Source organism: Rhinopithecus bieti, unplaced genomic scaffold (genome assembly GCF_001698545.2).
Source record: "Rhinopithecus bieti isolate Rb0 unplaced genomic scaffold, ASM169854v2 scaffold_45617, whole genome shotgun sequence".
Lineage (NCBI taxonomy): Eukaryota > Metazoa > Chordata > Mammalia > Primates > Cercopithecidae > Rhinopithecus > Rhinopithecus bieti.
Genome location: NW_016819136.1, coordinates 290,440 through 318,210, shown reverse-complemented (window position 1 = coordinate 318,210; position 27,771 = coordinate 290,440). Strand labels below are relative to the sequence as shown.

The window sequence follows — 27,771 nt, the reverse complement described above, 5'->3', positions numbered from 1 at the left end:
AAATAGCCCACCTTCCTCTGAGAAGGCTACAAAGGAAAAATAAATAGCATCCTTTCCAATGTCCCATCATAAATTATCGTGGATTGATGATTCATTTTTGGACATTTGTCCTGCACCGTATGTATAATTTAGGGGGAGAACAAGCAAAAAAGGAATTTTCTTAACCAAAACAACAACAATAATGATCATACAAACAAACGACAAAAAATGAATTCTGGAGACAGACAGATTTAAATCCAGGGCCACAATTTACTTGTTGTGTCACCTTGAGCAAGCTACTCCTAAGTCTTAGTTTAGAAGATAATCATATCTATTTCACAGGATTAAATAAGATAGTATACAGAAATGCTGGTCAGGTAACAGGCACTATTATGTGGTCATCCTCTGCATCACCATTTGATCTGGTAGTCATCTGGAGATCAATGAGCTGTCACACTTGTCACCAGAGCACCTATAATGGCAAAACACTTGCTATTGCTTTGTGCTGATTGCAGAATGTTGACACACGAACCCTCACAACAGCTCATCCAGATCAGGCTGCATTATTATTCTTGGTGATAAAACTGACGCCCAAGAGACTAATACTATAAAGCCACATATTTATTGGCTAACTAGGATTCAACCATTTGTTTCCTGGATTTTTCAAATAATAGCATGAGGGCAGTGAGCTTAATTACACTCCAGATGTCCAGAAAGGAAGTAAGTATTCAATCCAGCCAGAGACTGGTGCTGGCTAGTGATGAAAGCCCTCACAAACCAGGTGTTCCCAATGTCAAATGTGTTACCTACCAACCCTTCCACAAAGTGTTCTCATTCCTTATTTCAGAGAATTTTGGAAAAATCATTACATCTTCCACCTCAACTTCTATATGGTCCCATTATAAGCATCTGGTACTGCCTTGGCAAATGTTTAGCATAATCCTACTGTTTTCTAGACATCTGGATTGAATATGAACTGTAGAGGGGCTGCAGGTTTTTTTTTGTTTGTTTGTTTGTTTGTTTTCCTGCCTTATTGGAAATCAGGTATTATGATTTGGGCATTTTCCTCACTGAATGGCAGCCTGGACCTGATTTGGGCAGGGGGATCTTTTACTTTGTTTCTCATCTAATTCCTGGAAGGCCTCTCTCTCCCTGTGTCATGTCCCAGGTTACCCTTATGGGAAAGGCTGTAGCACTTTCAGCCAAGACTGGGAGTCAGCCATGGGAAAATAAGAATTGGCATGAGCCATGGGCTCAGTGAACCAAAAAACTGCAGCCTTGACTGACTTTCAGCTGGAAATCCATCAGATGGCCTTACTTTTCCTTAAAAATAAATCAAGCTCTGCCTACTATTCCAGAGTTTTACTGGGCCTTGAAAGCAGGGGCACACATCCAACTACAGTGTAGGCTGTACTCACCAGCTGGTCCATCTTGCTAAAAGTATTTGGATGTCACCGATGAACCTACAAACGCCAAGAAACTTACCTTAAGATTTTAGGCTTTCATGTAAATAAAGTTATTTATGCTTGAGTGAATTCCAATGCCTATCTGGTTTTGCCAGCACAGAGTATATTGCATGTAGGGTTTAAAATGGCCTAACACGGTCGGGCGTGGTGGCTCAAGCCTGTAATCCCAGCACTTTGGGAGGCCAAGACGGGCGGATCACGAGGTCAGGAGTTCGAGACCATCCTGGCTAACACGTGAAACCTCATCTCTACTAAAAGATACAAAAAACTAGCCAGACGAGGTGGCGGGCACCTGTAGTCCCAGCTACATGGGAGGCTGAGGCAGGAGAATGGCGTAAACCTGGGAGACGGAGCTTGCAGTGAGCTGAGATCCGGCCACTGCACTCCAGCCTGGGCAACAGAGCGAGACTCCGTCTCAAAAAAAATAAAATAAAATAATAAAAAAAAATAAAATAAAATGGCCTAACACATAAAGGCATTCTTTCTTGTTAGTGGTATTAAAATGTCAGTCTAGGATAGGAATGTTGGGTGTGTTTGTTAAGTGAATTGATTACAGACAAATTTCGTTAGATAGGAAAAACTTGCTGGCTAAAGGCACTTCATTGCAGAATGAAAATAGAATTGGGGGGGAACACACAGCAAGTGTGTTTCTTTCTTAGCAATATTTAGAGATGAAAAATATTTTGACATTGGCATTTTATCACCAAATTTTAAGAGCTAGAATACACAGGACATTTAATAGGGCAAGGGAAGTTTTTTGATAGCTTCTTTCAAAGAAGGGAGAGTTTGAGGGTAATCAAGAGAGGTGGCAAAGTTCATGGAGGTGGAATATGGCAACAAGGAGAGAAAAATGTTGATTTCTTACTAAGGACTTCATAAGTGAATTTTTAAAATGAGAATGGTAGGCCGGGTGCACTGGCTCATGCTTGTAATCCCAATACTTTGGGAGGCCGACATGGGCGGATCACTTGAGGCCAGGAGTTCGGGACCAGCCTGGTCAATATGGTGAAATCCCATCTCTACTAAAAATACAAAAATTAGCTGGACATGGTGGCAGATGCCTGTAATTCCAGCTATTTGAGGGGTTGAGGCAGGAGAATTGATTGAACCTGGGAGGCAGAGGTTGCAGTGACCCAAGATTACACCAGTACACTCTAACCTGGGTGACAAAGTGAGACTCTGTCTCAAAATAAATAGATAAATAAATCAATCAATCAATAAAATGAGAATGATAGTATACAAATCAGTCTAAAATACCCTTTCTGTCTGATCCTGTTAAAGAGAATTGTTCTTTCTGGAGAAGCCTCACAGTCATCAGGATCCATAACAATTCAGAAATGCTGCTTTGCCTCTGGGGCAGTCCTGAAAAATTGACTCTTTGCCCCCAACTTCTCCTTTCATCAGTGGTGACAGTGCCTGGCAGCTACCTTCTCTAGACCCTGCAACACTGAGCTGGGAGGAGAGGCTGGACGAGTGCTCAGACTTCCACACAGTGGCTGTGTGTTCCCCTCTGCTTTGATAAGTCTTTACTTATCAATCATTCTGTGCCCTAGAGACTAGAGAGCCTGTCTCCTAACCTATTCAGTCTTCTTAGTCCACTGCCGTTGCTGCCTCCAACATCAAGCATATCAGTGTCAAGACCAATCCCTGACATTCCAAGGGGGAAAAGTGACTGATAAGTCAAATGTACAGAACAAGGGTTTGAAGAATGTAGTGGAGGGATTGGCTCTTCCAATTGTAGTCATCAGATAAGGTATTGAAAATGTCAGAGAATTTAGAAAAGTAGGTAGATTTAATGGAGGGACCCTGAAAAATGAGTAGGTTTTTTTTTTTTTTTGATAGGGTAATGACTTGATCAAGGTATTTTGTTTTGTTTAATTTTCAAAGAAATAATACTTTTAAAAAAATTTTCAAAGTCAAAGCTATATAAAAAGGTGTATACAGACAAGTCTTGTATCCTTCCTGACCCCTTTACCCTGCTACTCCCTGCACCCACAGGTAATCATTTTTGTAATTCCTTATTTATTCATTTAGTGCTTTTTTAGACAAATACAAAGAATACCTATATATTTTTTCTTTTTATACAAAATATAGCATATTATATATACCGTTCCACATCTTGCTTTTTTCACTTAAAATATTTCTAGGAAATCTTTCTTCATGAGTATATCGTAATCTTCCCCATTTCTTATCAAAAAATTGTGAGATTCTATCACAGTTTAAACATTTTGTCCATGGACACTTGAACTATTTTCAATATTTTGTTCTTATACATATATCACACATACATAGAGTGATATATGAACAAGGTTACAATTAAATTGTGAAATTGTGTGTACATCTTTCCAATAGAGTCTAAGAGGCAGGATTGTTGGACCAAATAGAAAATGTAGTTTGAGGCCGGGCGCGGGGCTCAAGGGCTGTATCCCAGCATTGGGGGACCGAGCGGGGGCGTGGTCACGAGGTCAGGGAGATCGAAACCTCCTGGCGTTAACACCCCAGTGAACCCGGTCTCTACTAAAAAATACAAACTGGCCGGCAAAAGGTGGCGGGCACCTGTGTCCAGCGTACTCGGGGGAGGCTTGGGCGGCGGAGAATGGCGCAAACCCGGGAGGCGGAGGTTTAGCAGTGAGCTAGATCGGAGGGGCCACTGCCCTCCAGTACCGGAGGCGACCAGAGGAGATCCGGCCCCCCAAAAAAAAAAAAAAAAAAAAAAAAGAAAAGAAAATGTAGTTTGAGTGGATACTTCCTGATTTCTCTCCATACAAGTTGAACCATGTTGCAATTCCAACAGCAATGTTTAAAATTGTCTATTTCCCCAAACTTCTCCAATTAATGTGTGTGATCAAACTTTCGGATAATTTTGACCAGTGTAATATGTGAAAAATGGTATCAGTATAGGGTAGTGTTGGTTTGCATTTCGCATTTTGTGAGTGTGATTGAACACCTTTTCATGTTTAGGGAGATTTTATATTTCCTTTTTAGTGTTCTTTGCCCATTTTTCTATTGAGTTGTCTCTTTTCATCTCAGTGCATACGTACTCTATACAAATTGGAAAACATTCAGACTCCCACCTCCCCTTTCTACTCCAAGATAAGGACTCATTTGTTTAGGAATGAGGTCCAGGAATCTATAGTTTAAAATGTTGCTCAGGTGATTCTGATTTGCTATTAGGTTTGATCTAGAGCAGAAGGCTGGGTAGAGGATAAGAGAGGAAAAGAGGGCTAGAAATGTAGTTTGGCACCTGAAATTAGATTTCTAATAGCAAGACGAAGAATTCAAACTTTATATGTAAACCATATGAAGTCACTAAATATTTCTGAATATATTTTTCAAATATATTTATAACTTTAAGATTGTATGGAGTCAAGCTGTAGAACAGCAAATCACTTGAACAGGACACACTTTTTATTAATAAGACAAGTTGTTCTTTCTAGAGAACAAGTGATCAGGAATGGCCAGGGTAGTCCCACCTACCAATTCAATCAGGTCACTCATCTCACAGTGGGGTAGTAGATCGGAAAATGACCCACTCATAGAGTAAAAGAGGAGTAAGCAGATCAATTGCGAAGTAATTTAAACATGTCTATTTCCAATCAAAAGGAAGTAAGTTCCAAGCTGGAGGCCAAGGTTATCCTAACTGAAACAACCTGCCATGGACTGCTCAGCACTCCTGGCAATGTTCTTGAGAATAAAAGCAGTTGAGCTTCCGCTGGCATCTACATCCTGGCTTATCTACAGCACAGCCAAGAGAGTTTTGGCCCCTGCTGACTTGTTGAAAAGAATAGTTATATTTTAAATGCCTTACAGATATGTTTTATGCAAAAGACCTAATGCATGCAAAACCAATTTTAGAAAATAAATATATATGAATGTGTTTTCTTAAATTACATTAGACTGTGTTGCGGGTTCACAAGATCAAAGGAAAATGTGAAGGTTTTATGGTGGATTTTCTACACAGTCCCAGAATCACTCACCTTATCTATACCTTATTACTGTCTTTTTCATATGATATCCTTCTTATGGGAGCATTCTTATGATTACCAAATCTCTACTGAATGCCGGTTGTATGCTAGGAACTGTGCTAGGCTGAAAGGATATAAAAGGTGACCAAAACTCAGTCCCTATTGTTGAATTATTCATATTTAGGGGGAAGACAGATATGTAAACAACTGGTTGCAATGCAAGGTGATTAGCTTATTACAGAAGAATACCAAAATGTTAAGTGCACAAGTGAGGTAAAGACAGGTTTCACAGACAATAAGGAGTACTCATGTGGATAGCATTCCAGGAAGAGAGGACAGGTTTCTAGAGACTGAAAATAGAGGGCTGGGGCATAATGTGTGGAAGAAGAGTTAATAGATAAGTTAATAATGCCATAAATGATCTTGTATGCTATGACAAGGATTTAGATTTTCTCCTCTGGGACAGTAGCTCTTTGTCTTTAGAGTGTATAACAACTACCCAGGAAAAATTTTAAATGCATATTCCTGGGCTTCACCACCAGTGATTCTGAGTCAATTGATCTGGATCCAAGGATTGTAATTTTAACAAGCACTCCTGGTGATTGTGATGAAGGTGGATAGTGGATCATACTTTTAAAAACTGCTAGAAGAGATTGGGAACTTTTGAAGCAATGTGAGAGGCTAAAGTAGTCCAGGCATTAGTGGAATTACCTGAACTTAGGCAAGAGAGGGTTGGAGGAGGAGAATCCATGGATGTCACAAGGACAGCAGTTACAGATGGAAGCTTTAAGCATAATGCCTAGCACACATTTGGTGTTTAATATGTTATAACTGAAGCTGAATTTTCTGCAATGTCATTGCTGTCTATAATTAGTCATGGAAGGACAAATACATGAAGAAATTTAGTACCACCTGAATTTGACTGCTGATGTTTCGGGTTGAAATTTTTAAAGAATGGCACTCTAGGCAAATGTCCCACTTCTAGGGCCAGACCTTATTGACACGTAACAGAGTTCACCTTCCCTGGGAATCCCTTACCTCAATAATCTTAGGTCCAAATCTCACAAAATGGGCTTGAATCTATGAAGCATTTCAGCTGGATCTGGTGCACGTAGACAGTTTAGACAATGTTTCCTAAAGATTTTTTTTCTTGCCAGGCGCGGTGGCTCAAGCCTATAATCCCAGCACTTTGGGAGGCTGAGACGGGTGGATCACGAGGTCAGGAGATCGAGACCATCCTGGCTAACACGGTGAAACCCCGTCTCTACTAAAAAAAAATACAAAAAACTAGCTGGGCAAGGTGGCGGGCGCCTGTAGTCCCAGCTGCTCCCGGAGGCTGAGGCAGGAGAATGGCGGAAACCCGGGAGGCCGANTTTCTACTAAAAAAAAATACAAAAAACTAGCTGGGCAAGGTGGCGGGCGCCTGTAGTCCCAGCTGCTCCCGGAGGCTGAGGCAGGAGAATGGCGGAAACCCGGGAGGCCGAGCTTACAGTGAGCTGAGATCCGGCCACTGCACTCCAGCCTGGGCGACAGAGCAAGACTCCGTCTCAAAAAAAAAAAAAAAAAGATTTTTTTCTTCTGGCTGGGCATGGTAGCTCACACCTATAATCCCAGCACTTTGGAAGGCTGAGATGGGTGAATCACTTGAGGTCAAGAGTGCGAGACCAGCCTGGCCAACATGGTGAAACCTCGTCTATGCTATAAATACAAAAAAAAAAAAAAAAAATTAGGTGGCCATGGTGGCACATGTCTGTAATCCCAGCTACTTAGGAGACTGAGGTGGAAGGATCACTTGAACCGCAGATGCAGAGGTTGCAGTGAGCCAAGATTGCACCATTGCACTCCAACCTGGGTGACAGAGCAAGACTCCATCTCAAAAATAATAATAATATTGTTTTTTAAAAAAGAATTTTTCCTTCTAAGCCCTGTAATCTGTACAATCATTAGTGAGCTTAAACAGAATTTGGATAAATTTAACAAGAACCTGCCAAGTCTATGTTGCCAGACTAAAGAGAACCTCAACACTGAGCCCTGATTTAGATAGAATGCAGAGCTCAAGAAAGACCTGTGGCAGGAGCAGGAGCTGAGACAGGATGTAGCTTCACAGATACTGACCTAGAGTGGACTCTGTCCTGCTATAGAGTTGCCACCACCCTAGTCTGATCCAGTGTTGATTAGGACTTTCATTGTTTTGCTTTGGCAGATCCTCTTCTCAGCACAAACATGTAGATATTCCTGTAATCTGTGAGTGCAAAATATTTTATTTCTAAAGTTTGGTTGAAATATTTCAGAAAACATTTTGGTTGAAAGAAAACAGGCTGTGAAATTGGTTTCTTGCCATATACTAGTAAAGCAAAGTTTGCCTTAAATCTTGGTCCTGGGTCCTCTCTACCCTTGAGTGTGAGGCATTTTGGCATAGCAGAGAGAACACTGGGTGGGAGTGAGGTGATGTCACCTGAGTCCCAACCTCACTCTGTCATTAACCTGCAATGTGAACTTGAGCAAGTCACTCCTCATCTCAGGGTCTGTGACAGATTGGGTTGTCTGAGAAACAGATTCTGAGACTCTGAGTTTTGCCTGCAGGCAAAAACACAGGAACAATACTTATGAGGGGTGAGGGATACAAGACTGGACAGGGTGAATTTGAGCTGCAATAGAGTTGGCTCTTCCGAATTGTCCACTTTGAGACAAAGGGGATAGCTTTTATATCTATTCCCTCTTCTACTACATCAACCATTGAATGTGAGCTGTCCTATGGTAGGGGTATGACTTGGGGAAAGGTGGCTCCCTTCTAAGCAGATCAGTTGTCAGAGATCTAACTGCTTATATTGACAGTACCCTTAGTTCTGAAGGTAGAATCTGGACAGCACACCACAGTGTCCACTACAGTTTCCTTAGTTTCAACATTAATAATGTGATGGGGTGGAGCCAGATAATGTCTATACTCAGTTGTCTATTGCCATAATAAGGTGAGGTAACAAAGACTACAAACCTTAGTGGCACGTACAGTAAACATCCATTTAGTGACAAGTTTCTAGGGTTCACCTGATCTGGGCTGGGCTTGATTAGGTTTGCTCATGCATCTACAGTCAGCAACAGGTTGGGTAAGAGGTTCTGCTGATCTTAGCTGGGCTTGTACATATGTTGGGAGTCAATGGGCTGTCAGCTGACCTGGGGTAGCCTTGGTTAGGATGAGAACAGGGTAACTTGGCTTGATTGATCATCCAGCAAGCTGGTGTGGGCATATTCTCATGGAAATGGCAGAAGCAAGAACAATTCCTAATGCATAAGCCCATTTCTAGCCTCTGTTTGTGTCATTGTGCTAATATCCCATTGACCAAAGCCAGTGATATAGATGAGCTCAGAATCAAGAGGTAGGACAGCTCAACCCATTTCCCATATGAAGAAGCTGTAGTTACTTGGCAAGGGTATAGGTATAGGGAGAGGGAAGAATTGGTGCTATATTAAAAATCTACTACAATCTCCAGCTTCCTTCCATCTGAGCCATTCAGTGGTTTTGTGACTTTATCCATTAAGTGGATGCTAATGGTCTAATTCTGGTTCTAATTAGGAGCTTGAACTCTGTCTGAGTTATTGGTTCTAGCACTCAGCACAGAACCAACTCTGGACATTAGTGATAAGTATTTCATTGAATGAACAAAAGCAAGAATGAATGTACATTGGGAATTAAAAATTGTAATTTCCAAGTACAAGATAAAATCTGGTTTGTAAAGTCTTAGAATCAGAACATTAGTTGTTAAGAACATTTTTTAAAAAACAGTTTTTGAATGGTTTTCTTTATTATTATTATTACTATTCACAAAGTAAAATATGTTCCTTGTTAAAATTTGAATAACATAGGTATGCAGAATAAACAATAAAAGTTTTCACTTCACCTTTTCCTATGGACTTTTTCCTATGTGTATTTCCATATAGACGTACCTTCTCTTGTTTTTATTTCCTTATAACCAAGAATAAAGTCATACTATGCATTTTGTTTTGCAACTTGTTTTTATACTCAACAAGATACATTTAAAAATATAAATCTCATAATTGCAAATTAATTTAAATTTTTCTAATAACAAAAATGTACATTTGAAAAATAGTTTATATACATGAGACCTATCACTTTTTATGTTGCAGACAGTGCTTGGTTCTCATCTAGGCTCTCAACTCCTTTTCCTTTGGACCACTTCCATGAAGCACTGTTATGACTTTGGGAAGGAAAACAGATTGATTCTTTCCCCTCTCATTTTGATTTGCTTTGGAGAAATGAAGTTCCTTGTTTATACACTTTCAACAATCCTAATCAAATAAAAGTAACAGTTAAATTATAACTATCCCCTTTTTATTAATGAAGAGTAATGTCTGTGGTACTCAAATTATNTTTTTCCTATGTGTATTTCCATATAGATGTATCTTCTTTTGTTTTTATTTCCTTATAACCAAGAATAAAGTCATACTATGCATTTTGTTTTGCAACTTGTTTTTATACTCAACAAGATACATTTAAAATATAAATCTCATAATTGCAAATTAATTTAAATTTTCTAATAACAAAATGTACATTTGAAAATAGTTTATATACATGAGACCTATCACTTTTATGTTGCAGACAGTGCTTGGTTCTCATCTAGGCTCTCAACTCCTTTTCCTTTGGACCACTTCCATGAAGCACTGTTATGACTTTGGGAAGGAAAACAGATTGATTCTTTCCCCTCTCATTTTGATTTGCTTTGGAGAAATGAAGTTCCTTGTTTATACACTTTCAACAATCCTAATCAAATAAAAGTAACAGTTAAATTATAACTATCCCCTTTTTATTAATGAAGAGTAATGTCTGTGGTACTCAAATTATAACATCTCATTTGCAAAATTGCGGTTGTTTTTACCGTGTTATAGTATTGCAGTACAGTACTGTTCACTGGCTAGTGCTGTTGGTAATAAGTGATAGGCTCTCATTGCTAATTTTCCTGTTATCACATATTTGCTAACGTTAATTTTTCACATTTGTTTTTAATATAGGCGATTATTTTGCAGATAAAATCTTAGGTAGGGTTGAGAGATATACTGTGACTTGTTTGAGAGGGAAGAAGTAAATAAAGTTCTTCTGTCCTTGAGAATGTTAAAATGCTTTCCCGACATACAAGTTGCCATGTAAAACCACTGGTATCTTGATTTTCGTGCTTCCCATTAGTCCAGTGACACCTTCCAGAACCATTCTGAATTATAAGGATTTATTTGGGGGGGTTGATAATTGAAAAAATATATAGTGATTTAAAATTTCCATAAATTGTCACATTTTGTTTGAAACTGTATTCACTTACAAAAGTTGCATTATGAATAGCTTGACTTCTTTTGGAGCCAAAATGAACCTGTGACTAGGTTTCAACAGAAACTCTATTTTTCACTATAGATATGACATGCTTACTGGGTCCCAAAGTTAATTCTATACCAAAAAAGAGGAACAGACACAGATTTTAGACTCAGAATTAGGTTTAATGGAAACAGAACTTAATAAAAGTGTCTGGGTTGGTCCAGTTCCCCGGTGAGTTGGGGTGAAGACTGACTCCCTGGGTGAGTTGCAGTCTTCTCCTAGGTGTGTGACGCAGCAGTCTCCACTCTCACTTTGTTCCTGTTTGCTACAAACAGGATGGACAGAGATAGAGCCTTGATCATCTATGGAAGAGTAGCTTTCAAAACTTTATTCATGTATTTGTTTCTATATTTATTAATTCACTCTGAAAACTTTTGTTCAAACACAATGTGAGTTGAATATATAAAACTAATGAAGGCTGGTGTGATTAGGCCCAGAGCCTTCACCCATTCACTTCCCAGTGATTTCTGTCCTGCCACACCCATATTCATTCACATTTTATTTCCCTTAAGATAATGAGAAGCCCATGCGAGTGGTGGATGATGAAGACTTGGTAGACCAGCACCTCATCAGCGAGCTGAGGAAAGAGTACGGAATGACCTATAATGACTTCTTCATGGTGCTAACAGATGTGGATCTGAGAGTCAAGGTACAGTTGCTTATTTTGAATAATGCAGTGCTATTTTTTAGAATAGCAAATCTGAATTGTTTTGTTAATGAGTCCATTCAATATATGAGTAAGCATAAATTATTTTATAAGTGGGAAGATTTTGAGATGAGCCAAATTTTCCATGTTGTCCTATGAATTTGCATCCAGAAATGTGGTATCCGGCAAAGACTGAGTTGGAGTGACTTCCCACAGCCCAGCTACTTTACTCAGACTAAATTCTTTTCTAACACCAATGTTTTACATTCGTAAGAAACTGGTTAAAGAGCTATGATGTGCCAGGTCCTGGAGATAAAAGGTGAAGAGTGGTCTCTGCCTTCAAGAAACCCATATTTAATGTAGGCCTATCTCAGAGGGGTCTAGAAGTGTGCTTCCTGATCCAATGTGGACAAGAGTTTGGGGTTTTACACCTACTTTCTTTCTATGCTTAGGGACAAAGGTTCTAAACCATGAAAAACTATGCCATGTAATAATAACAATAACAAAAATAGTCACTTTATCAAGTGCTTTCCTTATGCTTGGCACTTTCTTCAACCCTTTGCAATCCTTATCTCACACGTCTAAGATAAATGCTAGTATTATTTTTGTTTCACGGAGGAAAACACAGAGGCCCAGAATGGTTAAGTAACCAGCCCAAGGTCACCATGCAGTTAATGTTGAACTTCATTCCCACAGAGGCTGGCTCCAGAACCCACTATCTTAACAATTCTGGCATACTGGCACTATATCACTGAAAATACATTTTACTAAAGTTTATCTTAATACCTTTTTAAAGCATTCCCTAAACAATTTTTAAAACAACCTATCAAAATATTCTTTTAAAATTCCAGGCTTCTGAAACCATGTGAAATGGGGAACATAAAAAAATTCATGAAAAAGTCATCCATATGCCATGCTTGCATGAGAATCTTCAGGGGAGAAATGGCTGTCTGTGCTATCAGAATAGCTGATCCAACATGCAATATGTTTCTGGATCTGGAGAGATGGCGTCATTAGTTAATTCTGCACATGTGTTGTCCCATTTCTAATGAGAGAGATTGGGCCAGATAATCTCTAAGGTCCTTACCAGCTCTCACATTCTGTGATTTACTGAATTCCCACGGAAGGCGGAGCTTCGAGCCATGTCCAGACTGCTCTCCAGCTTACACTGATTATGCTCAGCCAGCCCCTAAATCCATCTAAAGTTGCTTTTGTAAGTCCAGGCAACTGTAATTCAGGAACCTGAATTTCATTGTCTTTAAGTTGGATCCCAACTTATTTCTGAGAATATGTAAAAAGCATGACTTAATATTAAGTGATGCTTACTCAGTAACACAATCCCTGGGACCACAGAACAGGCCTTGGTGGAAAATTACTCTTATTGCTCAGGTTACACACTTGAACATGTCATTCCATTTAGTTTCCTGTGTTAGGTACAGTGTTTCTCACTTCTTCTCCAGTTGTTAGTCAATAGGAACCTTAGTGCCAAAGGTAGAGAGGTGAATATAGGACTTGTATGGTGAGGAAGGCATGGACCCTTTCCAATAAAAGGAGTGTAGTTAAGAATTCCTTGTAAAAGAGGCAGTTGTTTCATGGAATCTAACCCTCAAAACATCAGCAGAGGGTACTATTGCAGGAGAGCATTTATGAAGCAATATGTCCTCCAGGCTCTGATTTCAAAGATTTCCCCAGAGCTCCTCTGAATTCTCACAGGTTCTCTATCCTCTGAATAGAGAAAAGAAATGCACTTGTACATTAAATGCATTCTATTCTTTCTTAAACAGCAATACTATGAGGTGCCAATAACAATGAAGTCTGTGTTTGATCTGATCGATACTTTCCAGTCCCGAATCAAAGATATGGAGAAGCAGAAGAAGGAGGGCATTGTTTGCAAAGAGGACAAAAAGCAGTCCCTGGAGAACTTCCTATCCAGGTACATCACCTTTGGAGTTGCGAAAGAGGAAGGTGCAAATTTGTTCTGAGTGAGCTCATGAAAATGCCAAAGACACACAGAGCCCACATGTGTTTACAGAGAGTAACCCCCACTGGAGAAAAACCTACCCATCTTTGACCACTGGGCTTTGTCTTGTCCTGTTGAAGTGTCTCTGGCTATAAGGCTGGCTGGGTTCAGCTCCAAGCATCAGTGTTGATTTGGTGGCTCTGGATAGTTCTTTTCTCCTTTTTTTTTTTTTTTTTGCTCTTTTTTTTTGGTACAGAAAATAGAATCCTGACCTCCCAAGAAGGTTAATTTACTCAGTCAGTAAATCTGGAGATCTCTGCATGTAGCATTTCTATTTTGCATATTTATTTATTAGGCCCCTTCTGGTTCCAAACAGGATTTGGCACACTGTGCTTGATTTTCCGCTTCCTTCCAACTCTGCAGGAAACAACAAAAGCCCCACTAAGACCTCAAAAGGAGAAATCCTCTTGACCCAGTTTCATGAATTTTTCGACAGTGTCATTTATTGAAGGCCATCTTGTGACAACCCCAGTGTCCATGGGGGAGGAGCATACCCAGAGAATAGTGTAAAAACAATCTGTTACAGGACAAAGGTCCCAATCCAGACCCCAAGAGAGGGTTTGTGGATCTCGTGCAAGAAAGAATTCAGGGCGAATCTGCAGTGCAAAGTGAAAGCAAGTTTATTAAGAAAGTAAAGAAATAAAAGGATAGCTACTCCATAGACTGAGCAGCCCAGAGGGCTGCTGGCTGCCCATTTTGTGGTTATTTTCGATGATATGCTAAACACGGGATGGATTATACTTGCCCCTCGTTTTTAGACCATATAGGGTAACTTCCCAACATTGCTATGGCATTTGTAAACTGTCATGGCGCTGGGAGTGTAGCAGTGAGGATGACCAGAAGTCACTCTCATCGCCATTTTGATTTTGGTGGATTTTGGCTGGCCCCTTTACTGGAAACTGTTTTATCATCAAGTTCTTTATGACCTGTATTTTGTGCTGACTTCCTGTCTCATCCTGTGACTTAGAATGCCTTAATCGTCTGGGAATGCAGCCCAGTAGATTTTAGTCTCCTTTTACCCAGCTCCTATTTAAGATGGAGTTCCTTTGGTTTAAATGTCTCTGACAAATCCACTTTTCTCCCTTCTCCTTCACTCCCCCGATGTAGGATGAAACTTCTACAGAGACTTTGGGGCCCTCGGAGGTGCAAAGTTGCAGAAAACTATACACAACAGACTTACAGAGGTCCCCGTATAAACGCCACTCCAGCTATACTGTGTGGTTAAGGGGCTCCAGAAACCAAGCAAGCATGTAATACACATTTAGTGCTTGAGCCTCCAAGCCAAATCTTTACTCATGTCGCTAAAAGCACATTCTCCATATGTGAGACAGAGCTTTAAGAAGGATATAATTAGGAAGTGGATAATCTGAATTTCTACAGATTTGTGAAGCTTGGGTCTTCTAGGAAGTAACATCATGATATATAAAGAGTACAGAACTTACCATTCATCCAAGTTTTGAGTCTGCAACTTACTCACTATGTTGACCCTTTTCAATTAACCTGCCTGAAAAATCTCTCACCCATGAAATTAAAAACGATAGCAAGCAGCTCTATCTCCATCCATCTCCATTTCACATAGCCATTATACCTGTGACCACTTTTTGTGTGCTAATCTCTGGGCCAAGCACTTCATCTTCATTGCTTAGTTTTACCCTTACAAGAATCCCATGATCTAAATACTGTGACTATTGTCATGTTGCAGGAGAGACAACTGAAGCCAATGGAGGTTAAGTAACTTTCATCACTGAGCTAGAGTCAGCTCTAGAAGTCAGTACCCTGGGACAATTTGACTCCCCAAATCTACCTTCTCATCTTATGCTCCTTTTGAAAATATGATGTGAATTATTATTAGTTCTGAACCTAAAGGCCTAGAATTTGAAGCAAAAGGAAGAAACTCTTAAAACCACAGAATTTCAGCTCTGAAAGGAACCCAAGGCTCTTCCTTCATCCAAATTCTCAATGCAGTGCAAGTATCCAAAATGGAAATAGAAGGCATACACCTTCATAAGGACTTAAAATCAACTCAGCCTTAGGGTCAGCCTCCACTGAGAAAGAACTCTGAACTTCACTGGACAATGGCTCTTTGTCTGGTCTCGGGGGTACTAAAACACCAACTTCTGATCCAAGATCATGACTTTGGGTGACGATAATTGAAATAAATGTATTAAATGTATAATACCTATGTGAAATGATAAAGTTGTTTAATTACTGGGTTTATAAGCAAGATCAAACATTATTCAAAGCCCTCTTAAAAGTGATGGCAAAAATTTGCTGGGTTATGAATTGGAAAATAAAATTTAGAAGCCTAATTCAGAAGTTTTTCTTTTCGTTTGCTCTTGACGTGCTTTTGTTTTTTTGTTTTTAAGGTAGAAATTCTTTAGAAGTTTATTTTTGATTTTAACAGTGTTAAATATATTTCAAGTTATAAATTCAAGATATCAGTTCCAAAACTTCTGAATTAGGCTTCTAAATTTTATTTTCCAATTTGTAACCCAGCAAACTTTTGCCATCGCTTTTAAGAGGGCTTTGAATAATGTTTGATCTTGCTTATAAACCTAGTAATTAAACAACTTCATCATTTCACATAGGCATTATGCATTTAATACATTTCTTTCAATTATTTGAAATTAAACAAACAAAATCTTTCTGAGTACTTAAAGATCTGTAAGTTTAATAAGTTAATTTTACAAATACAGTGAATCTAATGTTCTCTCAGATATTCCAAAAACTGCATACACTGTAAGATTTCAACTTAGCCACACGTCTAAACCAATCACTTAATTACACATTCTTATTTGGAGTTTCAGGTTGTCATTTTATTAGGCGAAATCCTCTTAAGTTTCACAATAATATAAATTTTATATATATGCATAATATATATATAACCAGAATTATATATATATATATATACACAAACATATATATAATACTAATATATAATTACTGTGTTACTATAATTTTGATTATTTGGAAACTTTTTCTTCTTAATTCTAAATCTTCCAGGGTTAGTGATCTATCCCAGTAAACTCAGGTTGCCCACCCTATAAAGCAGACAGTTATCATCCAGTTCATTGATGTTACTTAAAACCAGAGATTTGTCATGAGACTGGCAGTTACAGACATCCTCAGAGATTCTTCTTAGCATCCCTAGGTAGACTGTCTTTTTATAACCACTATGTCATGGGTTTCAACATTTTAAAGGGAAAGCTGACATTATCTCAGTTTTCCTCATTCACAAAAGCTTGTAATATTCCTGTAGGTTGATTACTTAAATTTTGTATTTTTTTGATTCTTAAGAAACGTACAAATACTATAAAGTCTTTTGAACTAGATAGGGTCCTAAGATGTGTAAATGTATTTTCCACCTAATGTAAGAGTTTTATGGGCTCTTATCTTCATTACTACTATAGGAATACACATCTTTCATGGATATTCAGAGATATATATAATTACAATTTGGATGTCCCATAACGGTACCTGACTTGTGGTCACAACTCATAAAATCATTCTGCTAATAATCGTAATTTATTGGAAGGATTAAAGCGGAATAGTGTACTACTTAAAGACACGAGCAAGACAAAATGAGTTCGACTCCAGGTTCCTCCATTTACTAGCTGTGTGACCCTGAGCTAATTACTTAACCATTCTGGGCTTCAATTTTCTCATTTGCAAAATGAAAATTGTAAGTGTATTTTTGTTTAAGACTCTCGTGAAGGGTACATTCAATACTAAAGGTGAAGATGGCCCAGGACCTAGTACAAAGCAAGTAGTCAATAAATGCTACTTATTAGTAGTCCTAGGATAGTTATTCTGGTCCTATAGAGAACTTTCCATCAAGGAAGAGTTACCAGAAAGAGATTTAGTAAATACTCCAGAATTGAAACCCAGGCAAACGGAAATGAAAAAAAAAAATTACAGTCCTGCGATTAAACCAGTATCCAAATGGGAATTTTCCTTCAAATTTGCTGAGTGGTTGGTGGGTTTACACAGGCTAGTTTCAGCTGACCAGACTCTGAAGCCAGTCTAGTCTTCAATAGCATTCATTTGGTTCAGGGTATAATCACCTTTCCCTGAGACAGAAGCCCCAAAGAGTGGGCAAATGCATACTAATCTGGGCATGCCAGTTAAGAGAAGCAAACACATTCATAGCTTGTAAAGTTTTTATTTCCTGGGAAGCTAAAGTGACAGAAAAACAATTTGTCTAAAATAAGGGTCTGGGTCAGTTTCACAACCCTTGTTACATCTTTTGGAAGTTTCCTTCCGTGTCATGAGCTGGGACCTTGTATCTTAATGTGAAGGTCTGTGGGAAGCTGAATCATGACTTAGGGGAAATGACCTTCTCTTAGTTGTGTCTGGGACAGGGAGTCTGAGATCCCATCCCTCTCCAATCAGGACTGCATTCAGTGTGCACATAGGTAAACAAACTAAAATAGACCTCACCCAAAATAGCTCCTTCCAAGACACCCTACAGCTCTGTGTGAGGCCAGGAAGGCTGGTCTGGTTTGGATGCTGGCTAGGGGGCCAGTGCTGGTCTGGCATGCCTCCTAAGGAAGCAGGAGAAGTACCTGAGACTGTCATGTTTGTGATCCGACAGCAGTCACTGTTCCCTTCCTAAGAAACATTGGATAGTCTCAGAGGCTCCTCTCTTGTCCTTCATGCCAAACACATTCAGCTCCCTGTCCTCAGTAGAGATTTTAGTTTTCTTTCCCTTAAAAAAAAAAAGCAGAGGAAGTGAATGTAACGTCACAGCAAGCAGTACTTGGCAAACTTTGCGACAGGCATCCATTCAGAGGTTGTATTTCATCAAACTATCATTTTCTCTTATTCACCCAAACCACTATTCCCTCAAGAGGCCATTTTCTTTGGGGTTGAAAACTCTCATGTTCACTCCTGATGCTAGAAGGAGCACAGGGATCAAAGCCATGAATAAAATTAACTGGATGTCAGCTCTATGAGTGCACTAACACCCTGCAGTCACCTGCACTGAAGGCAAAAAGCAAAACTCCAGTGAAGATGAAAGTTGAGACAACTCTATACAGTTGCCCCTTAGATGCATACCCTCTCTCCTTTATACCCTCTTGCAGACCCTGATAGCAGCAGCCAAAATATGTCTGAGGGTAGTAGATCAGGGAAACCACTGGACCAGGAGTCAGAGAAGTGTCTGTATTTTGGTAATGCTTCTTAGATTTACTAGTTGGGCAAGTTATTCACTTCTCTAAGCCTTGTTTTGTTATCTGCATAATGGGGAAAATAATCTGCAGCCTCACTGAGCTCTAAAGAAGAACCATATTGCGTTGGTGAAAGTGAGCTATAAAATGATACACAAACCTAAGGACTGAATAGGTTATTTGATGGTGCCATGATGAATGATGTCAATGTCTGTTAATGGATTAAGTTCTACATCTAGAAGCCTGCAGATTAAGACATAATCTTCTATATCCATGTCATCATGTGGATAACTTGCATTGATAGGTTTGAGAATTGAATTCTTGTAACATTCCTGTGAACAACATACTGCTATTTTTGATTTTAAAAATAAGGAAGGCCGGGCACAGTGGCTCACGCCTGTAATCCCAGCACTTCGGAAGGCTGAGGCGGGCGGATCATGAAGTCAGGAGATCAAGACCATCCTGGCTAACACAGTGAAACCCCATCTTTACTAAATATACAAAAGAATTAGCCAGGTGTGGTGGCACGCACCTGTAGTCCCAGCTACTTGGGAGGCTGAGGCAGGAGAATCACTTGAACCCGGGAGGCGGAGGTTGCAGTGAGCCGAGATCATGCCACCGTACTCCAGCCTTGGTGACAGAGTGAGACTCTGTCTCAAAAAAAAAAAAAAAAAAAAAAAAAAAAAAAGGGAAAAGAAAAGAAAAGAAAAGAAATAAGGAAAACTGAGACTTTGGTGAATTGAGTGATACACTCAATGACACCCAAAAGACAAAAGCCTTTTCTACTACTCTACTGTGTTGGAACTGTAAAAACAGAAACTAAGTTTACTATACATTCTAAAATCTTATAGTTCTAGGCTTAATATCATTCCACTTCATAGAAGTACTTTGTAAGCATTGGCTCTTATTCATAATAGGGTACATTTTAGAAATTGCATTTGCCTCTGGAAGAACCACTGGCTACTGAGGAAGGTACATAGGGTTTTGTTTTTCCAGGAATCCTCTTTGAACCTTTAAACCACTCTTTCATTTTCCTTTTTCCTGTCACTGTAATCTACTTAAAATTCAGTTACCTTTTTCTACTCTATCTCCTATCCATATATTCATTTCTTAACTCCCTCTAAACTCTAGCAGTAACTCTACTAAGACCAGTTCTCTTCAGTTACCTTCTGAGTTTCTCATTTCTGTTGCTACAGTCTAATGTACAATTTTGGCCTGTCTTCATTGCATCTGAGAGTTTGTCTCTCCCCAAGTGACCTCACTAGGCATGGTGACCACAGACTCATACTTGACACGTCATGCAAATGCCAAGGCAGAAAGACTGTGAAGTTACAACAGAAAAACTACAAGAGTGTAGCAATGCAGTTTAATGGCTTTGAGAAGCTATGGGACAGTTTTAAGCATGTGTTTTTTTTGTTTGTTTTTTTTTCTGGGCACAGAAAAAAATTGCTAGCCTAAGTCACTCTGGTTTCCTACACTGGTTTCTATTGTTTGAAGCAGTAAGGAATAATGGTGTCCTGCTTTTTTTCCAGGTTCCGGTGGAGGAGGAGGTTGCTGGTGATCTCTGCTCCTAACGATGAAGACTGGGCCTATTCACAGCAGCTCTCTGCCCTCAGTGGTCAGGCATGCAATTTTGGTGAGTGGGAAGCCACCTCATTACTGCTTTCCCATACCACTCTCCTCCCGGTCAATTCTAAAATGGAACATAGAACCTTAGATCATCAAAATGATTCCCAGTTCAGACTGTTCAGGTTTCCAGACACATACTCTATTATATTGAGTATAAAGTTGCTTTTAGACTAGAGCTTTAGTCGACTGTGGATTTTTTTTTCCCTCAATATTCTCTCCTCTCTAGTTCTTCATTCATGTGTTTGAAAATATCTTCTGATTTACTTTTAATGATCTGTATCATTTGTCTTCAGTATTTTTTTTTATTTGTCTCACTTAGGTATTATCATTCACTTAAGTAATACTTGAATATCTACTTACATACCATCATTGGATACTCCATAGATTAAACGTCTTTTTTTAAAATAGGAGTGGCTCTGGGAATTAATATATCAATTGAAGCAGACTATATTGCCCTTCTCTTAAAATGATTTTATCTTCAAAACTCATAAGACTTAGTGAATGAATTTTATAAAAAAAGATTTTATAACTGAGCACTAAGAAAGTAGCAAGATCTCTTAAATAAAACCTTATTTTAAAGACAAGCAAGCCAAAGAATAACATAGTTTACTGTTTTTTTGTAGTGAATCGCTCAGTATTTTGAAAACGAATATATGCTTTATTTACCAAACAATTTTATTCTAGTGTCCTGAAGGAGCTAATATCATTTTGGACATGGATATATAGGCAGTAAAATGAATAGTATATAGAATTTACTACTAAGTTCAATGATAAATCAAGGGGATGACTACAATTTCAAGAGTAGAAGTCATGAGTGAAATCTCATATGAGATATGCCTCTGCAGAAGGAGAATTTTGAGAGATTCATTGGGCAGGGGCAGGGTCAGGGGGAAGTAGCTAAGGGCAACAAATTTAAAAATTCTCCAGTAGAATATAGATGAATCACCATTATTTTGATGCCTCTATTAGGAGGAAGAATCATCTACTAGTTACAAAACTGTGCTTGATTTTTTTTTAAAAAAAGGGAGGAATGTAAGTTTTGTAAAGCATTAACAGAGCCAAGGTCCTTGTTATGACCTAGTATGTGTAAATTATAAGTACATTTTAATTTTAAGATATGAAATAACTCAAAGGAAGGCCAAAACCAAGCTCATAATAGTAAGAACAATAGAAAATTCAGAAATTTTTATTTGTACTCCTATTATCAAGGTTAATAATTTAAGACTTTATATTAACATATAAATTTGATTGTGCCAGTATTCTTAAGTTCACTTTATTTATAGCCACCAATGTTGCCAGTTAAGATAGAAGTTCTTACAGCAGTTAAGAACCTTTACAAAAAAAGTATAAAGCCACAGTTTGTTAATTTTCCAAAGATGCTTTTGTGGCAGCTACGTGGTGGTACTTTATTTTTAAATCTCTGCACACAGATCCTATGTCACATTGTGAAAGCAAACCCTTTTGTAATATACCCGAAACGTGAACAAATCATGTTCACATTTATTAATTAATGAATAATTAAATTGATGATCTTCCCTTTTGAAAACATGACTAATCAATATGTAGAACAGAATACTTCACTTGTCTGGGAAAAGAGTAAAGGTGAAAAAATATTTTCTTGAATAGCATTGTGCCTAGATTTTAGCTTCACCTTAGAAGTGCCCTCCCATGGCAGTGTTCAATTTTCTCTCCTGGACAATAAACAGCACCAACAATCTTATTATTAGTTCCAAGTTATTACCCTGACTAGGTTGGGATTTTATTTAAAACTATGGAAGCTTGATATGATGGCTTGACAGTCCCTTTGTCCTCCTATTTTCTTTCTCCGGAATTCTCTTCATGTGCACTTCATCTTCAAAAGAATTCCAACAAGCTACCAAGGCATGACCTTCCCCCATGTCCTGAAACTTTAGCAGAGGATATGAAGGCAAGCTGTGCTCGCTTAATGTTTTTGACTTTGATCCTCTAAATTAGTGCGTAAAAAAAGAAAAAAAAAAAAAAAAAAAAAAAAAAAAAAGCATATCTTAAGCCACACCGGTTTTGTGTGGAAGAGCAGAACGCAATTTCTTAACCATCACAATTGATGAGAAGGTATATAGTCTTTTCTCATGGAAGTTACGTTAGCCATAAAGCTGTTACTAAATCTCAGAACACTAACTAGCTTAGATCCAGCTCAGATATTTTAATGTTCCAATGGCTTCATCTTTTTCTTTTCTTTTTCTTCTTTCTTTCTTTTTTTTTTTTTTTGTCATTTAGTAGAATGAGAATCACAGTTGGTCTTCTTCGAGGTTTTGAAAGTATTTGCTTCCTTATGGTAAAAATTTTAAATGGATGATTCTTCTCAATCAGGTTATGCTCCATATTCTTTTAAATTTAAGAGATTTTAATTGTCAGATATCAGGGCTTTGTGGAAAATGATGACTTCTAACCCTTTCCTCTAATTCTATGGTTTTCTTTTTTCTCTCAGGTCTGCGCCACATAACCATTCTGAAGCTTTTAGGCGTTGGAGAGGAAGTTGGGGGAGTGTTAGAACTGTTCCCAATTAATGGTAATGTGTTGTTATTTTGAAACAGTATGAACTAGTGTTAAGTTCAGTTAAATTACATTAAGCTATATGCTAGCAGTGGGTGTATCTCTAAGGTGAACAAAGTTCACTGATTCCTCCTCCCACTTCATGTACTTGTGCATGTGTGCATGTGTGTGCATGGGATATGGAGGGGAAGGGGTGTGGAGTACAGGGACTTATATTATTTCTAATACAAACCATTCAAAGTAACAGTAAAACTATCCATTTTTCTTAACTAAAATAATGCTTTTGGGGGGTCCGTATAGGCCCTTATGGTTTACAAAGCATTTTCTTCTATTTTATATCATTTAATTCTCACAATAGTTTTGTGAGGCGCATAGGTCATATCTCGTTGATTCCCTTTCAACAGATAAGGATATACACTAAAAGGCTCAGAGAAGCTGAAAGATACATACACTAAAAGGCTCAGAGAAGCCAGGCACGGTGGCTCATGCCTGTAATCCCAGCACTTTGGGAGGCCCAGGAGGGCAGAACACTTGGGGTCAGGAGTTTGAAACCAGCCTGGCCAACATGGTAAAACTTGTCTCTACAAAAAAATATAAAACTTAGCCAGGCATGGTGGCATGCACCTGTAATCCCAGCTACTTGGGAGGTTGAGGTAGGACAATTGCTTGAACCTCAGAGGTGGAGGTTGCAGTGAGCTGAGAGCACACCACTGCACTCCAGTCTGGGTGACAGAGCAAGACTCCATCTCAAAAACAAAACAAAACAAAACAAGACGACTGACTGAAGGTTTCAGAAAGCAAATTCAGTCCTTTCTTCCAAGACCAAGCTCTTTAAATAAAATAATGTGTGTAAAATACTTAGCAGAGTGTCGAACACAGCAGACATGAAAGTATCAGCTCCTTTTCTCCTTCCCCTTTGTTCTTATCACTATTCACAATAGTTTAAATATTCATCGAGATCTTAACGGAATTGGTATTTTCACTTTTAACAATGAAATAAGCTTTTTATTATAAAGATGTGTCAAAAGGAAAGCTGTAGTTACAGAGAAATAACTAAGCTAATTGGAAATAAACTTAGAAATGTAAACTATATAATCCTTGCTGGTGACAAATTTTAAAGAAATTAATCTTGCCAGGATTAAATTAAGGAATTGGTTTCATACTTTGTAACATTCCTACAAAAGACACATCGTGTGCCCCAAAGTTTGACCCTAATGATGTTGCAGAACAGCAGGGACATTTAATTTCTAGTAGAAAAAGCCCCAGCAAACTTTTTAAATTAGATTTTGAACTAAAGAGAAGAGGCTCATGGGTCCTCCCTATTCGCGCAGTGATTTTCTCACACTTTAATGTTTTCATGGGCTCTGACTGTTTAATGCACTAACAATAACTATTCCAATGTTATTCTAGGGAGCTCCGTTGTTGAGCGAGAAGATGTACCAGCCCATTTGGTGAAAGACATTCGTAACTATTTTCAAGTGAGCCCGGAGTACTTCTCCATGCTTCTAGTTGGAAAAGACGGAAATGTCAAATCCTGGTATCCTTCCCCAATGTGGTCCATGGTGATTGTGTACGATTTAATTGATTCGATGCAACTTCGGAGACAGGAAATGGCAATTCAGCAGTCATTGGGGATGCGCTGCCCAGAAGATGAGTATGCAGGCTACGGTTACCATAGCTACCACCAAGGATACCAGGATGGTTACCAGGATGACTACCGTCATCATGAGAGTTATCACCATGGTTACCCTTACTGAACAGAAATATGTAACCTTAGACTCAGCCAGTTTCCTCTGCAGCTGCTAAAACCACATGTGGCCAGCTCCATTCTTCCACACTGCCTACTACATTCCCTGCCTTTTTCTTTCAGTGTTTTCTTAAGATTAAATGAATAGTAAACTTTCACCTATTCATGAGTTATTATTGAAACCTTAAATCATAAAGACATTTAAAAGAATTGTTTTTCTAACTGGAGGAGCTCTAGTGCTAAGTAATGGTACTGAAAATGGATATGATTTTCCTTTACTTACATAAAGGACCTTATTTGGTATGTAAAATTTTATGAAATATGTATTTATAGCTCTTTTCTTATTTTTGTATTAATTGGTAAGTGAAAACTCTGTTAAAGATCACACCACAAATGTTTTCAGGAAACATCTGAAAAGATAAAACAAAGAACAAGTAACTTTCAATACTTACTGAAATTGACACTTTTTGAAATGCCAGTCTGAAAATAATTAAGATATCTCTGCTTTGTATGAGTTTCTTTTATGAAACTTGATACCACAGGAGCCCAGTGATATTGGTCACAAAAGCCAGAGAAAGTACCAAGCCCAGCTTTGTTATCATAGCCACTTTCTGCCCAGCTTCTGTTATTTTTAGTGTTTTTTCAGATACAAATCGGGGTCCAGGAAATCCTCACCAGAATCTGGCACTGCAGCCAGAGGTGACACTTCCAGAGTTCTAGTAGGCTGCTATGGAATTTCTGGCATGAAAATTCTTGACCCCTCACACTCCATCCCCTGTACAGCACAAGCATACCAAGGAGATATTACAGGATCAGTTCCAGACCACCATAATAAAGTGGATATCGCGATAAAGTGAGTCACACAAAATTTTTGGTTTCTCAGTGCATATAAAATTTATGTTTACACTCTTTTGTAGTCTATCAAGTGTATGATAGCTTCATGTCTTAAAAATGTATATATTTTATTTTTAAAATACTTTATTGCTAAAATTGCTAATTATCATAATCTTTTTGCCTTGATGTTGATGGTTGCTGAATGATCAGGGTGGTGGTTACTGAAGGTTGGGGGTGACGGTGGCAATTTCTTAAAATAAGACAGCAATGAAGTTTGCCACTTTGATTGACTTTTTCTTCATGAAAGATTTCTCTGCAGCATGTGATGCATATGATAGCATTTTACCCATAGTAAAACTTCTTTTGAAATTGGAGCCAATCCTCTCAAACCCTATTGCTGCGTTATTAACGAAATTTATGTAATATTCTAAATCCTTTGCTGTCATTTCAATAATGTACCTAGCAACTTACACAAGAGTAGATTCCATCTCAAGAAATCACTTTCTTTGTTTATTCTTAAGAAGCAAGTCTTCATCTGTTAAACTTTTGCACCGAGATTGCAGCAATTCAGTCACATCATCAGGCTCCACTTCTAATTCCAGTTCTCTTGCTATTTCCACTATATCTGTATCAAAGTTTCCTCCAATGAAGACCTGAGCCCCTTAAAATCATCCATGAGGGATGGAATCAGCTTCCAAACTCATTAATCTTCATATTTCGACCTTCTCCCATGAATCACAATGTTCTTAATGGCATCTAGAATGGTGAATCCTTTCCAGAAGGTTTTTAATTTGCTCTGCCCAGATCCAACAGCGGAATCACAATCTGTGACAGCTATAGCCTAACGAAAAGTGCAAACCACTCCTTGATTCATGTGCTGCACAATAGATGTTGTGTTAGCAGGCATGAAAACATTAATCTCCTTGTATATCTCTGTCCAAGTTCTTGGGTGACTAGGTATATTGTCAATGAACAGCCATACACACACACACACACACACACACACACACATATATTTTTGAGATGGAGTCTGACTCTGTCACCCAGGCTGGAGTGCAATGGTGTGATCTTGGCTCACTGCAACCTCCGCCTCCGGGGTTCAAGTGATTTGCCTGCCTCAGAACCCTGAGTAGCTGGATTTACAGGCACCCACCATTACGCCTAGCTAATTTTTGTAGTTTTAGTAGAGATGTGGTTTCACCATGTTAGTCAGGGTGGTCTCGAACTCCTGACCGCAGGTGATCCACCCACCTCGGCCTCCCAAAGTGCTGGGATCACAAGCATGAGCCACTGTGCCCGGCCCGAACAGCAGCATTTTTAAAAGATTCTTTTTTTCTGAGCAGTAAGACTCAAAAAGTGGGCTTAAAATATCCAGTAAACCATGCTGTCCATAGACATGCTGTCATTCAGGTTTTGTCGCTCCATTTATAGAGCACAGGCAGAGTAGATTTAGCATAATTCTGAAAAGTCATAGGATTTGGGGAAATGGTAAATGAGCATTGATTTCAACTTAAAGTCACCAGCTGCATTAACCTCTAACAAGAGAGTAAGCCTGTCGGGTGAAGCTTTGAAGTGAGGCATTGACTACTTCTCTGTAGATACGCAAGTCTGAGATGGCATCTTCTTCCAATATAAGGCTGTTTAATTTCTTTTGAAAATCTATTGTTTAGTGTAGCTACCTTCATTAATTATCTTAGCTACATCTGCTGGATAACTTGCTGCAGCTTCTACATCAACATTTGCAGCTTTACTTTGCACTTCTATGGATGGACAAGGCTTCTTTTCTTAAAACTCACGAACCAGACTCTGCTACCTTCAAACTTTTTTTCTGAAGCTTCCTCACCTCCCTTAGCTTTCATAGAATTGAAGAGAGTTAGGGCCTTGTTCTGAATTAGGTTTTGGCTTAAGGGAATGTTGTGGCTGGCTTGATCTTCTATTCAGATGACTCAAAATTTCTTCATAACAGCAATAAGGTGGTTTTACTTTCTTATCATTTATGTATTCACAAAGTAACACTTTTCATTTCCTTCAAGAACTTTTCCTTTGCATTTACAACTTGGTTGTTTGGCATAAGAGGCTTATGTTTGGCATAAGAGGCTTAGCTTTCAGCCTGTCTCAGCTTTTGACACACCTTCCTCATTAAACTTATTCATTTCTAGCTTTTGATTTAAAGTGAAAGATTGCAACTTCCTTTCCCTTTAATACTTAGAGGCTATTTTAGGGTTATTAATTGATCCAATTTCAATATTGTGTCTCAGGGAGTAAGGAGGCCTGAGAAGAAGGAGAAAGATGGGAGAAAGGTTGGTTGTTGGAGCAATCAGAACATACACAACATTTATTAAGTTTACTGTATTATATAAGTGTGGTTCGTGGTGTCCCCAGTAATTATAATAGTAACATCAAAGATC

The 27,771-nt window shown here is 38.6% G+C and overlaps 1 protein-coding gene across 2 annotated transcripts in view; it reads left to right on the top strand.

Annotated features, from left to right (window-relative positions):
• Window positions 1–24,855, top strand: part of CCDC80 (coiled-coil domain containing 80) — a 37,349-nt gene extending 12,494 nt beyond the window's left edge. The window contains exons 4-8 of one of the 2 annotated variants that reach the window (XM_017858576.1): window positions 11,300–11,436; window positions 13,218–13,366; window positions 20,154–20,257; window positions 22,718–22,798; window positions 24,193–24,855. In XM_017858576.1, coding sequence (XP_017714065.1) covers window positions 11,300–11,436; window positions 13,218–13,366; window positions 20,154–20,257; window positions 22,718–22,798; window positions 24,193–24,539 — 818 coding nt within the window. In that variant the 3' untranslated portion in view covers window positions 24,540–24,855. The remainder of the gene's footprint in view (window positions 1–11,299; window positions 11,437–13,217; window positions 13,367–20,153; window positions 20,258–22,717; window positions 22,799–24,192) is intronic. The other variant, XM_017858575.1, reaches the window with a different exon arrangement.
• Window positions 24,856–27,771: the final 2,916 nt, after the last annotated feature.